The sequence below is a fragment of the Ciconia boyciana genome, unplaced genomic scaffold, assembly GCF_034638445.1.
Source record: "Ciconia boyciana unplaced genomic scaffold, ASM3463844v1 HiC_scaffold_37, whole genome shotgun sequence".
NCBI lineage: Eukaryota > Metazoa > Chordata > Aves > Ciconiiformes > Ciconiidae > Ciconia > Ciconia boyciana.
Genome location: NW_027328405.1, coordinates 1,058,993 through 1,072,121, shown reverse-complemented (window position 1 = coordinate 1,072,121; position 13,129 = coordinate 1,058,993). Strand labels below are relative to the sequence as shown.

The 13,129-nt window shown below is 46.3% G+C and overlaps 1 protein-coding gene across 1 annotated transcript; it reads left to right on the top strand.

Moving 5' to 3' along the window:
* The first annotated feature begins 2,637 nt into the window (after positions 1-2,637).
* LOC140645736 (E3 ubiquitin-protein ligase RBBP6-like) lies at positions 2,638-12,946 on the top strand. The gene is made up of 5 exons (XM_072849202.1): positions 2,638-2,803; positions 7,356-7,455; positions 10,153-10,189; positions 10,720-10,785; positions 12,803-12,946. The coding sequence occupies exons 1-5, from the start codon at positions 2,638-2,640 to the stop codon at positions 12,944-12,946; spliced, it is 513 nt and encodes a 170-aa protein (XP_072705303.1).
* The last annotated feature ends 183 nt before the right edge of the window (positions 12,947-13,129 follow it).

The following is a 13,129-nucleotide window of genomic DNA, read 5'->3' as shown; positions in this document are numbered from 1 at the left end:
CTCTTGCATCTTGGGGGTGCTGGCTGGCGTGGGGCGCTTGGTCTTCTTGCCGCCCGTCTCTCCTGATCTGGGCACCACCCAGTAGGAAACAACACCCGGCGGCAGTGGCAAGCGGGTCAAAACCACGCGGGGCTGCCTCTGCAGGGCCTCCTCCACCAGTTGGGCCAGGCGGGGCAAATGATGCTGCAGGGCAGCCGGGGGACTGGCCAGGGGACTCAGCAGCGGGATCTGCAGGGAGCTCAGCAGGGGACTCTCTGGAGAACTCTTCAGGGGATCCTTCCGGGAAGTCTCCACAGGACTGTCCTCTGGAGACTTCTCTGACCTCTCTGGAGAACTCTCTGGAGAGCTCTCCTTGGAAGTCCCCAAGGGGCTCAGTGGCAGCCAGGTGGGGAGGTCTGCCGCCAGCCCGCCCTGCTTCCCCCTGGGGTCCTGCAAGGGGGAGGCCGCCACCCCCCAGAAGGGGTCGGTGTCCCCCAGCATCGCTGCTGCCAGGTGGTCCTCGGAGCAGTCGCCCTCCTCCCTGCAGTCGCCCTCCAAGAAGTCAGGGCCTTCGTTGAAGGAGGTGGTGCTGGCAAGGCTGTCGGGGACATCAGGGAAGGTGTTTTTGCCGTCCACCAGCATCACCGCCGCCACTTGCTCCTTGTTGCAGCTGCCCTCTGCCCTGAATCCAAGAGGTGGGGGAGCTTGTTGAGGGAGGTGGTCAAGTTGGGGACATCAGGGACATTGGGGATGGTGTCTTTGCCCTCCCCCAGCCCCAGCCCCAGCACTCGGTGCTTGAGGCAGCCACCCTCCACCACATACCAGGACGTGTCGGGGACCTCATCAAGGACTTTGGTGGTCAAGTTGGTGTCCTCACTGTCCCTTAGCCGCTCCACGACTGCTGGGTCCTGGGGGCAGATGCCTTCTGCCACATACTCTGAGACGTGGAGCTCATTGAGGAAAGCAGTGCTGGTGAGGCTGTTGGGGAAATCAAGGACATCAGGGATGGCGTCCTCGCCGTCCCCCAGCCCCACCGCCACCACTCACTCCTTGGGGCAGTCACACATTGCCACGTACTCAGAGAAGTCGGGGAGCTCATTGAGGAAGGCAGTCATGTCAGGCTCATCGGGGACAGTGTTCTCACTGTTCCCCAGCCCCGCCACTGCTGCTCGCTCCTTGGTGCTGCCACCCTCTGCCACATACTCAGAGAGGTCGGGAAGCTCGTGGAGGAAGGCAGTCAAGCTGGGACTGTCGGGGACATCAGGGACCGTGTCCTCGCCGTCCGTGGTGTTGAGCCAGGCGAGCATATGGTTGACGGTAGTGTCCTCTGCCTGCTCAGCAAAGGCCTCGGTGAAGGTGGCAGGCCCCTGTTTGGGCAGGTCCGCGGGCTCCCCTGGGGCCGCTGGGTAGGTGAACGCTGCTGAAAAAGCAAACAAAGCCAACCCAACCCAAGGGCAGTGCAAGCTGTCCTCAGCTTGGCCGTCCACCTGCGGGCTCTGGTACCCCCCAAAACTCACCTGTGGGCTTTGTTGTGGTTCTGCCGGTGAGCGGAGCCAGGGTGGTCTGGTGGGGGCTGGCGGCAGGGATGCTGTCCTCGATGGCCACCCCGTCCTTGTTGGAGGCCTCTGACGGGTTCTGGGCGCTGCCGGGCAGTGTGTGGAGCACAGGGGGGCCCTGCACCCAATGCTGAGCCGGGGGGCAGCAGGGTGGCGGGGGGCCGGGGTTGGCAGGGACGTGCAGTGGGCAGGAGCCCATTGAGTACAGGGGCTCCCCCTGGACCATGGCCCATGGCCCCAGCCCCATTGGCTGGTGGGGCACCAGCGTCCTCGTCACCACCTGCTGTCCCAAGCCATAGGCAGGGGGACAGGGAGCAAGCAGGTGGGGGAGCTGCACCCCGCAGGGGAGCTGCAGCAGCTGCCCCGGGGCCCCCAGGGGCCCTGGCACCCCCTGCCAGACACTGGCCTGCCCCAGCTGGTAGGTGATGGGGTGGAGCTGGGCAGGCTCAGAGGACACCGTCAGCCCTGGAACAGAGGGCAGCACGCACGCAGTGACTTGTGCAGGCATGGCCGGAACGGTGAAGCTCACGCCAGGCACCTCCATTGCCATCGGCAGCTGGAGAGGGAAGCTCTGTGTTGGGGGAAGCGAAGAGGGGTGATGGGGTGAGATTTTGGCAGGCAGAGTGGCTGGGGGGTTACCTGGAGGGCAGGAGCACCAGGAGGAGCGGGAGCCTGGTGCTGTACCTGCCGTGGCACTTGGTCAGTGTGGGGTTTGTTTGGGGCAAACAGCCTCCGTCCCCATGGCGATCATTCCGCCAGCACCTGGGTGCAGTATGCCATTGTGCGTGCGCTGTGACCCGCTCGAGGCAGGACGTTTGGTTGTTGGCCAGGAAACCCCTGGGCGGAACGCTGAGGCAGGGGCGCCTGAGTCGCCATAGCGAGCAGTCAGACCTGGGAGCGCTGCGTGCGAGAGAGGGAGCGGAGGCCGAGCGCCGTTGCCTTTGAGTGCTTCGGCCCACTCCACCTCAGCCTGTGCTGCTTGCCCTGGCCTCGTCGGTGGGCCCTTCCCCGTGCCGCTGCGAGCCGTAACCTGGCGCAGAGACCGTGGCATCTTCTGCCACGGTAGACGCCATTGTGGAGCAGGCACCACCTGGCCCCAACCATGTCGTGCGTCCACTACAAGTTCTCCTCGAAGCTGAACTATGATACGGTCACCTTCAACGGCCTCCACATCTCCCTGTATGACCTCAAGCGTCAGATCATAAGCCGCGAGAAGCTGAAGGCGGCCAACTGCGCCCTGCAGATCACCAATGCCCAGACCAAAGAAGGTGCGTGGGGGCAGCGGGCGGGGGCCCTCGGGGTCCAACTGCCTGGCAGCATCGCAGACCGCACCGCAGCAGCCCTGGCCTGCAGGAGCTGCATTCTGCTCTTTGTGGCTTGTCCCCACGTAGCGTGAGTCAGTCTGGGGCCCATCCTGCCAGCGGGCGAGCAGAGTGGGAGGGCAAGCGGTGCCGGGGATTAAGTGGTGTGGGAGGCGATAATGTGATTTGGCCATGATCGGTAGCTGTGACTTGTGTTGGGGGCCTCACAGAGCTGTTCTTCTGTAGTTGATGTTCTGACAGCTGCCTTCAGGTCTGTGTTTTAGAGGCAGAGGTAGGCGTAGAAGAATACGTGGTTGATGTGCGACGTCTAGTGCTTAAAAAAGTTTTGGTTTCCTGGAATTCTTCTAGGTAAAATGATAAGGAAGTGTGGGAGGATATCTTATGCTACCAAAGTTGTCAGATTTCTTTGAGATCTGGCAGAGAAAGCTGTAAGTGATCAAAATAGAACAGATGGCCAATTTGAAGAAAAAAATGGGTTTGGTGACTTAATTTTGTCTTCAACTTGTTTGACTCCACTGCACTGGAAAACCGCTTTTGTGGCTGTTGCAGAAACTGCTCACTAGCAACATGTTTCTGGTAAAGTGTATCTGGGAGTTATAATCTATGCAGACCCTTTAAAGCCATCTTGCACATGAGTATTCTCTGTATCTAAATTACACTTATGTAAGAAACGTTCTTAGAGAAGTCACAAATTATTTTAAATCGAATAAATGGTGCTTGATTCTCAGAGATGATAATGGTTTCGTATTACTTAGTATGATGTTTCAGTTTGGTAACCTGCCATCGTGATAAGTTTGAAAGTGATGAAAGACGTTGGGATGTGACTTTTCAGAAAGAAAGACTTGTAAAGTGTTTCCATTCCTTAAACATGAGATTTCTTTTTTTTTTCTTTTTTTCCCCCCTGTGGTTCTGTGGCACTGTAACAAGAGTCTTTTCTTTCCAATGTGTACTAGTGGTTTTTGTTCTCTTCCTGTTTGATGTATTGAAACTTAAACCGGACAATATGTACGCTGCAGTAACTGTAACTTCAGCCCTCCCCTTTAAAGTGGTTGGACCTAAAGCTCGCTGTTTATCTGCAGATATTGAAACTATTTTCAGGAGAATGTCCGTGAAGAGGATTAAGAGCACAATGTTAGGGGTCTTAGGGATGCCATTGGATTGCATGACATGCGCAGGTAGAGACACATTTCAGCAGTCTTGAATTCTTCACGTAGTATTGAATACAGTTGTCAAGAGGTTTTGAAAAATGTCTAATTGGCTTTAAGGGCTTTGCTGCAGAACGGTCTGTGAATTTTGTCTGCAGTTGCCAATGTACTTTCAGCTTCACAAGTGCTAGCAGGCTGAATGGCCACCTGGCTGCCGTCACTCCTGTAACAGTTGGGTCTGTGTGAAACAGAGCCTTAAAAGTAGCATGCTGGATGGTAATAAACTGTGATGGAGCCCGATTATTATCACCCGAAGAAAAAATGTTTTGAAATAGGCCTAACACCTGAATTCTGTTATAGCAGGTGAGGAACAGAAAGCAAAGTTGTAGAGGAACAATTTATGCTCCTAAATATGTTACCCCATAAAGTGTTACTCTAATATACATACTACCAGTTTTGCAAACTGTGTGGCTTTGTTTTGATACCTGATCAGAATGCAGAGAAGAAAAAGCATCTGCTTGGCTAGGTTCTGTTAAATGTGGTGTTGCCTACAGGTGAAGTCAAAGGAGGAGTATCTTTCATACCTTAAAGAGCATCACTCTTGTTTAACAGTGACAAGATCCTCCTCTAGGTAGGTTGTGTTGCACCTTGACCTTTGTAAAATGAGGATAAAATTTTAAACTTGGTATATGAGTGACACAGATGCTTATTGAAGCTTTTGTAAGGCTGTTTTCCATGTGAAAATGCAAAAATCCCGCAGTGGTTTTCAGAGCAAAGCTAGAGAATACATTTCAGTGTCAGATATATGTATGCCAAATTTTTGGTTGCTATGCATAGCCGTGAGTTTCAGTTTTTATTAATCAGATGTAGATGCTTCAACTCACGTTCAGAAGAGAAAGCGAAAAACTCGACCCAGATATTCTGCCTAAATGGGATCTTTGGAATTCTTACATGCGGACATAAAGTATTGGTTTTTTATAACTTTGTCTGTGCAGGAGTCCTGACTGAATGTTGCAATAATCTTGGAAAGAACAAAGTGAACCTTGAGTGAAGATGGCCTACTTGTTCAGATTTTTCTGAATAATCTAACCTTTTGCAGTTCAGGAACTGTTACTTTTCATACTGGAAATCTAGTAGTAGCAGCAATGCTAATATAAGCGAAAAGTAAACAGGACTGTAAATATCAGTGGAAAATAAATGATATGATGGACTCCTTTGAAGATGCTGGGAAGGCAAAATGGATGGTTAGGACTTATTTTAAAGGGCAGGGGGGTGTGTTCGTCCTCTTCCGTGCTTGCTATAGAGGCACGTTCTATAAAGGCAGAATTCCCTTCCAAAGGCCTATGCTCAAGAATGATGCCTTTCAACTTGCCTCCTTTGAATTTGACCTGAATTTCTTGACCTGTCTTTTAGAAGAGATGTTCTCACAATATTGTGGAAGAACTGCAAACTCCAGAACTCAGGGTTTTGAGTACTCTTTCCTGCCCTGTAACATTCTGACACAAAACACTTGGAGAATGTGCTCTTCTGCTTCTCAGGCAAAATACAAAAAGAAAGAAAAGAACCCCAAACCACAATGGGACTCTGGTCTTAATCCAGTGGTTTGTGATCGGGGCCACAGAGAACAGCCTGCATGACTCTCTTCAGCAGGTAGAAACAGCTGCTTTGGGCTTCTAGGACTGCAGCTGGCATGATCTCCCAGTTGTTTGTCTGGGCCTCAGTACTGTTTGAGCTCCTCCTCCATCACCAAGTCCCAGTGCAGGCCTTTCTTGACAGGTGGCTGTGTGATGGTTAGGTTTTCCATTTGAGAAGAGCTCTAGGGGTTGGTTTCAGGATATGACTTCTGTAAAAGCTTCTGTTTTCATCATTAAGAGTCCTTTCTCCTACAGTTTGAAACTCCAACAGCAAGCTCCAAAAGCAAGCTCTGAAGTCCAGAGGAAGCTTGCTGTTCGTTTTCTTAGAGGGAAAGATCAGGAATTAGTTTCAGTGAAATGATTTCTCAGTTTTGTGAAGAAGCATTCTGTCATTTGGAAGTAGAAATAAAACGTTCATTTCATGGTTGAAATAATGTCTTCTGGTAGGTATGTTTTGGTCTAAGAGAGGTTCCTGCCCGTAGGAATAATATACTGAAAAAGGGAGTTTAAATTGTAAAATATTCCTATTTTGCCTGTCATGACTGAGCAAAACTGCCCTGAGAGAGCTTGACTGGAGATACAGCAGCACCTTTGGTTTTCAGACCATCGTTCCGATTCAGTTTGCAAGTTAAGGGCTTGTAGTATGTACAGCTGTAGGCAGATTACAGGGAATGGCTGCTGATAGTGCTTTAAAATACTTAGTCACAGCCAGCTCGTGTAAGTACGACATACAGACCATTCTCATGGAAAGATCTCTGCGTTTTAAGCTGACTCAGTCCAAGTGTCTCAGGGAGTTGGTTTTCTTGTTTGGGCCTTCTGTAAGGGGTCAGAAGGCTTTCCTCCTCTTCAGAAGACTAACATGGTGTAAGCCAGGGCAAAGCATGGATAGCTTCAGGCACACGCTCTTTTCGAAAGGCTTTTCAAGGCTGTCTTCATAAGTAATTTTGTTTGAGAGTCTCTGCTCTGCAAAAAGTCAATCAAAGAATCCATGTCCCTTGGGCTGATTCAAACTAGATGATTAGCTTAAGAGAGGAGATATCACTTTAGCTGGAGACAATTCTGCCCTACTTGTGAAAGCAAGCTCAAAAAAAACCCCCAAATCTCTGTGATTGCCTCTCTCTGAATCGTCTATGATCCAACAGTGTGGATTTAGCTCCAAGGAATAGACAGGGATGGCAGGCTGTCTTCTGTGTTCTGTCAGTATTGAGCACCAGCAGCATGGGTGAATAGTTTTTAGTGAACAGCTATGAAAGCAATGGCGCAGTTTCCATGCTTTAGCTAAGTGCCTGTGTTGTTGCAGGGCAAGCTAGTCAGAATTTGGAATGTGGTTTATGCAGGTGAGACTTTGCTGTGGTTTGTTTTTCTCCAGAGATCTCTTGGTTTTGTAGCCTAACAGCAGCAAAAGCAACTTAAGCTAGGTCAGGAAAGAACCTCATGCATTAGCAGACTCTCCTTTAGTGACCTTTGAGGCCCTTTTGCTGTTGGCGTTCAAACTATTTTAACAACATGGAAAAGATGTTGCTGCTTGTGTTTGATTCTCAGACCTGAAGATTTCTTGAAATGTCCTGTTAGTGTGTTGAGACGATAAAGGCGTGATGTTACCTAGACCATTTTGCTTTTTAATCTGAAAGGGATTCTGTGAATTGCTATGTAATGACATATTAATATACACTCTTACGAACTGACTCATGTGTTTTTCTGTGTTTGTGTTGTTTTCAGAATACACAGATGATAATGCCCTGATTCCTAGGAACTCATCGGTAATTGTTAGAAGAATCCCTGCAGGAGGAGTTAAAGCTACCAGCAAAACATATGTCATGTGAGTATCCATAAAGCACGGTATTCTTTGTTAGGGGTTCCAGTGTGTGAACTTTTTGGATGGGTATTACTTTACAGAGGCATTCAGACTGTATCTTTCTCGTTAAAGCTGCCGTTAATTTTTGTTGTCATGGGGTAGATTTTACTGTACCTGTCCCAAAGGAGAGTTACATTTTTAGGCCTGCTGGGGCATGGGGTTCAAACTCCAACAATGGTAACTTTGAAGAGGAGTTTTTGGGTTTGTTCTTGGGGTTGATTTTTCTGAGACCCAAGCTATAGATCCTGTTTCCTCCACATGGAGAGATTCCTCATCATATGTGTTTGCTTTCAGTGCTTTTATAGTACAGACAGATAGGCATTGTAGTGTAAACTGAGAATTTGTTCCCATCTCAGAAGAGTCTGATTCTCAGGGCTTGACTATTTCTTGCATTTGGGGGAGGGATATGGCAGGTATTCTTACGCCCCAAATCTGGGTTTTGTGCATACTAGCTATTGAGGAAAGACCAAGGGTTGCCAGCTGGGGAACCATGCAAACAAGAAGTTGCATTCCTAAGTGATTCCTTTTAGTTTCCTAAAGACAATGTCCGTGTCCGGCAAGAGAAGAAGAACACTATCCTAAAGCATGTTGCCTTTTGTGCGAGTACGATGAAGGAGTAGTTAATCCTTTCCAAACTTGATCCTCAGTAAGCAGTTTAGCACGTTACCAAAGGTTACGAGTTCTCTTTCCAGGTCGGTTTTTACCCTAAGCTGATATGCGTGCTCCAGGATTTAATTCTGTGTTCCTAAGCTGTTTGGAGGACAGAGAATCAGGTGTATTGATTAAAATTACAGCTATTCAAATGCCATCCTGACTCGAGGATTATTGCTGTCATTTCTGTATTCCTACAGTCCAGTTCTCTATCAGCTGCAGTAGCATTGTTTGAATGGTCATGTTTTCCAGCCTTCTTCAAGATATGCCTCTCCACCACAATGAGTAGATATTATTAGCTTGTGGTTTTGCCATGTCTTTCTGATGTTGCTTCTCAGTAAAGAAAGTAGACTGATGAGTTACAGTGTGCCTTGAACAAACAGTACAGCAGCGTCCTGGTACCCATGAAGCATTTGCAGGCAAAAACCCTGAATTTATGTGGCTCTGCATGTAAACTTTGGGCATCTTACTGCAGTAGTCGTTGCAGTGCTTTCAGGCACTCCCTAGTAATGCTGGACACCACAGCCTTGAGCTTATAAACATGGCCTTGTTTTGGGGGTTAATTTAGGTACGTCTGCTTAGTGCTGTCCTGTCAATGCATCCTCCGTTTCCGGTTGGGTGGTCCCCTCTCCTAGTATGGTACTGCTGCCCTGAAAGGAGAGGAGAGATGCTGCTAGCATCAAAGACCAAATAAATCCCTGTCTGTGGGGATAAGGAAAGAATGGCACTGCTGTTCCAGCGTTGGAAATGAAGCAGGCAGATTGGCTTTCTGTTCCTTCAGCTGGAAACACTGCAGAACCAGCTGGAGGAGTGGTGAATGTTTGGGCATGATGGATGTATGCTGTAATGGTGGAGAGGCCTTCAAAAACGCGTTTCTCGCTTTGTAGTATGTCCTTCAAGGTACATGGATGAAGAAGCCATTGTGTGGTGATCTAAGGTATCTCCTTGTACTTGCTCACCTTCAGGAGGCAGGTGGCTGTAGTTGCGAGCCTGGTGGTGTTCTGGCAGTGGCAGGAAGCATGAGCCTTTCTGTTTGCACATCAATTCCACAGCAGCCTTTGAATTGCCTCTGCTCATGGGACACTTTGGATGATGTAACTTTGTAACATCAAATGTTACAAAAGTGATGTAACCCTTTGGATGATAGTTTGTTAACACTATCAATGGTTGCATGTCTGATTGGTGATGAGTAGCATGCAGACACAGATCAATGAGTACGTGGAATCTCAGCAAGTTTTCAAATGGAATAATTATTTCCTACGATATTGTAGCGTTTTCAAGATTATCTTAAAGCAGATTTGGGCAATTAAGACCTTTTTTTTCCCCCCAAATCCTAGGAACTGCTTTCAGGTGATTTCGGTGCCTATTTTTAGTCAATATAGCATATGTAACACATTTAGCACATTTTGGCACTTTCATGGCTCAATATGGTAGATATCTGAACAGAGTGCTTGGGCTTCCACAGAGAAACACTGTTGTAAAGACGATGCTGCTGACATTTTTGTTATTTCTTTGTCAGATGGCTGATTTTTTGCATTTCAGTAAACTTGCACTTCAAAGTGTCTAGAGTCTCCCTATTCTTTCTTGGAAACTGAATTACTCTATCCGGCACCTACTTGTAATGCTAGGGATATTCGGATTGGCTAAAGTTACCTTTGTACTTTCATGGTTGATTATTTAACAGCACAAAACTGTAGTAGAGACTTCATATTTTTGATACTTACTCGCAGAGACAAAATATCTGAGGACTTCCTCTTGCACTGTTGTGTTCTTTATCTGTCAGACTTGGAGTAATTTGTGACAAAGTAGAAATGTGATTGTGGGGTTTTTCTTTAGTTGCACTGCATGTACCAAGAGGGAACAGTTTATGTATACGTATAAATTTCCACATTCACTAGAGTATCAGAACAGAATGTTTTGATGTTCAGGTTTTAGAATCTGTTTTCACTGCTTTATGTTGGGTACAAGTGCCTTATTTTAAGTTCTGATCACCTTTCTTTCTTCTTCTAGAAGTCGAAGTGAGCCAGTGAGTGCATCATCAAAAGCAGTACGTAAAAACACAATCTCAGCCTTTTTTTCTACACACTGTTCTTAATTCTAAACAATGTAGCCTTGTATTAATTTTCCACACATTACCTTAATAGATATTTTCCAGTCAAAGATAGTCTATGTTGTAAATACAATGCATTTGATTCAGCATAGTAAAAACTGAGTAATGCCCTCATTTGCACAGTTCTCCTGTGAATATTGGTATTTGTGCCTACTAATGCATTGTATTTCATATGGAATACGCTAGAATATTTCCTGAATGACTTTGTGTGGTACAGAGAATGTATGATGGGTTTTGGATCACGTAGGTTGAAGGTTTGCACAACTGAACATGGTGCCATGTTCTACATCTGCCTGTCCATAGCTAGTACTATGTCTGTCTGTATAGCTGCTTGTGTGCTTCTTGTTTCTTGCCATAAAAATGGTTTGGAGTGTATTTTTTGCATTTTCACATTGTATCACTTAGCTTTTGTGTTTGAATATGAATATGTGTTTAACACGAACGTTTGTTTAATTTTTTGCAAACAGACTGATGACTCTTCTGCACCTCTTTCTCTGGCCCAGCTTATTAAGGTATATCTATATTCTCATCAAGTGCTTAAAGAAAAAAAGTGTTTGGTTTGCATTTTTAAATTTTATACTGTGATCCATAGCTGGATAACTCTTGTAATGTGAACAAAACTTTAATTTGATTTTTAAGAATTTAAAGTATTTCTTTTCAGTTTGAAATGTCTGTATATTTTGATACTGTCCTGTAATGAGGAGTTGCCAGTTTGGGAAGATAGAAGGGGAGCACCTTATCAGCCTCAACGTCATGTTGTGGTATTACTCATCTTCCAGACACAAAGAAGCAGCACTTCAGAAGCTCTTTACTGTTTTTCATACGTTTTGTTCATGTTGCATTGGAAACTAACACAATTTTCAGAGAAGAATTTAATTGGCTGTAAGTGATGGACATTTAAGGGGGGTTTGCAACAGCCAAATTAGAGGTGTTTCTGGAATGTGGACACTAGCATGGTCATTTCTGCATTTCTAGTTATTACAGTTATAGATCCAATCTTTGGATGCTGCACAGTTTCATAAATTGTAGTATATCTTCTCCTTCAAACAGTCTGGAGCTTAAAAATCTGGATAATGTATTTTTTACTACGCATAGCTTCAGTCCACTTGGACGAAAATGGGGTTGGTGACACAAGCCTTTATGTGAGGTACAAACAGAGCCGAAGGTTCTGCGTGCCCCAGAATGCTCTTTTCAAGGAGGTGAACAGGCACATAAACACCATGTAATGGCGTAAGGACTCCCCAGAACATCTCCAGGACAGCTGTATTTTATAGAAGCAGCTGTTTTCATGCAACCTCAGCTAGCGCTGTGCTCTTTACAGGACTGGGTGAGTGGGGTTGTCTTTGGCTGTGTGGGCTTAAACGCATTTCTAATGTGTGTGGCAAACAATTCCCTGTTAAACAGACTGCCAATCTGGCTGAAGCCAATGCTCCCGAAGAAGAGAAAGTAAAAGCTGTGATGATACAGTCTTGCCACCAGTATGATCCCATCAAGTAAGTGTGGATAATGTCAAATCTGTTCTTTGAAGATTCTGGAAAAAATCCTGGAGATGTTGGTTTTAACAAGAGAGACACATGCATGCTTTTCTCTTCTTTTCCCAAAAAAACGTTTAGTTACGTGAGGAAACCCTTGGGTCCACCTCCACCATCATATACTTGCTTTCGTTGTGGAAAACCTGGCCACTATATAAAGAACTGCCCAACACACGGGGTAAGATTGTGGGGGACTTTTGGTGTTAGTTTGTTTTTAATCTGTTTCCCTTGGCAGTTAGGTAACAAATGCATGAACACTGCTATTAAGACTGGTTTCTCTTGGGGTGAAATAGAGAGGCTAGATGGCAATGTTGCAAAGCCCTTCAAAATTCAAGGGAAACCTGGAATTAGAAATGAAACATTTTCTTTTTTCTAGGTCATTGACATTGAATATGTCCATAGACCTTTCTCTGTCAACTTTGATGCTTATTTTTATATATTTCACTATTACTGGAAAGTTTTCTGGTTTTCACGCTTTCTGATGACAGTTCACAGTTTTTAGTATTCCGTAGAAAACCAAGGTGTTTCTGTTGACGCCATCTCTTGAATATTTGCCTTTTTTAACTACACCAGTCTCTGGCTGAGCATTCATGCCATTTGACCTAAGTCACTGAATGTATATGCATGAGGTAGGAATTCAGCCTTCGTATGGAGAGGGTGAATGTAAGTTTCCCCAGTGACTGCTTCAGAGCACCGAATGAAGCTCTCGCTCGGAATTGCGCTTTGGAGGAGGAGTGGGTTTGTGTCTCTTGTCTGAGTGGGTGATGAGCTAAGGGATATTTCACCCTTAGGGAACCTGAAGTGAAGCCAAAGCATGTCGAGTGAGTTCAAAACACTGCTCAAGCCTTTGGGACATCCTGGCTATATTCCTTTAGGAAAATATGTATTTCAGTTGAGCAAGCCTGACGCTAGGTGAAAGGAGAGCCCTGAAGGCTTTTGCTGCTTAAAATAATCATTGCAATGTCATTTGAAGTGTGGGTCTTAAGATGAGCTATGTCTGCATTTCTTTTCTTAACAGGACAAAAATGTTGAGCCTGTTCCCCGAATTAAAAAGAGCACAGGAATTCCCAGGAGCTTCATGATGGAGGTGAAAGACCCCACTACAAAGGGTGCCATGCTGACAAGCACTGGGAAATATGCAATACCAACTATTAGTGCGTAAGTATGGACTTAAGTGGACTGACCAAAAAGTGAACGAGAGAAACCATGCGTGAATGTCTGAGGGGCAATGCAACAAAGTTGACCAGCCTCTGTAGTTACGGGGGAGGAAGCATTGTCATTGTCTCTTAACCATAAAATCGGTGATGCTTTCTAATATTACAATAGGGTGGTCCTACTGTTCACG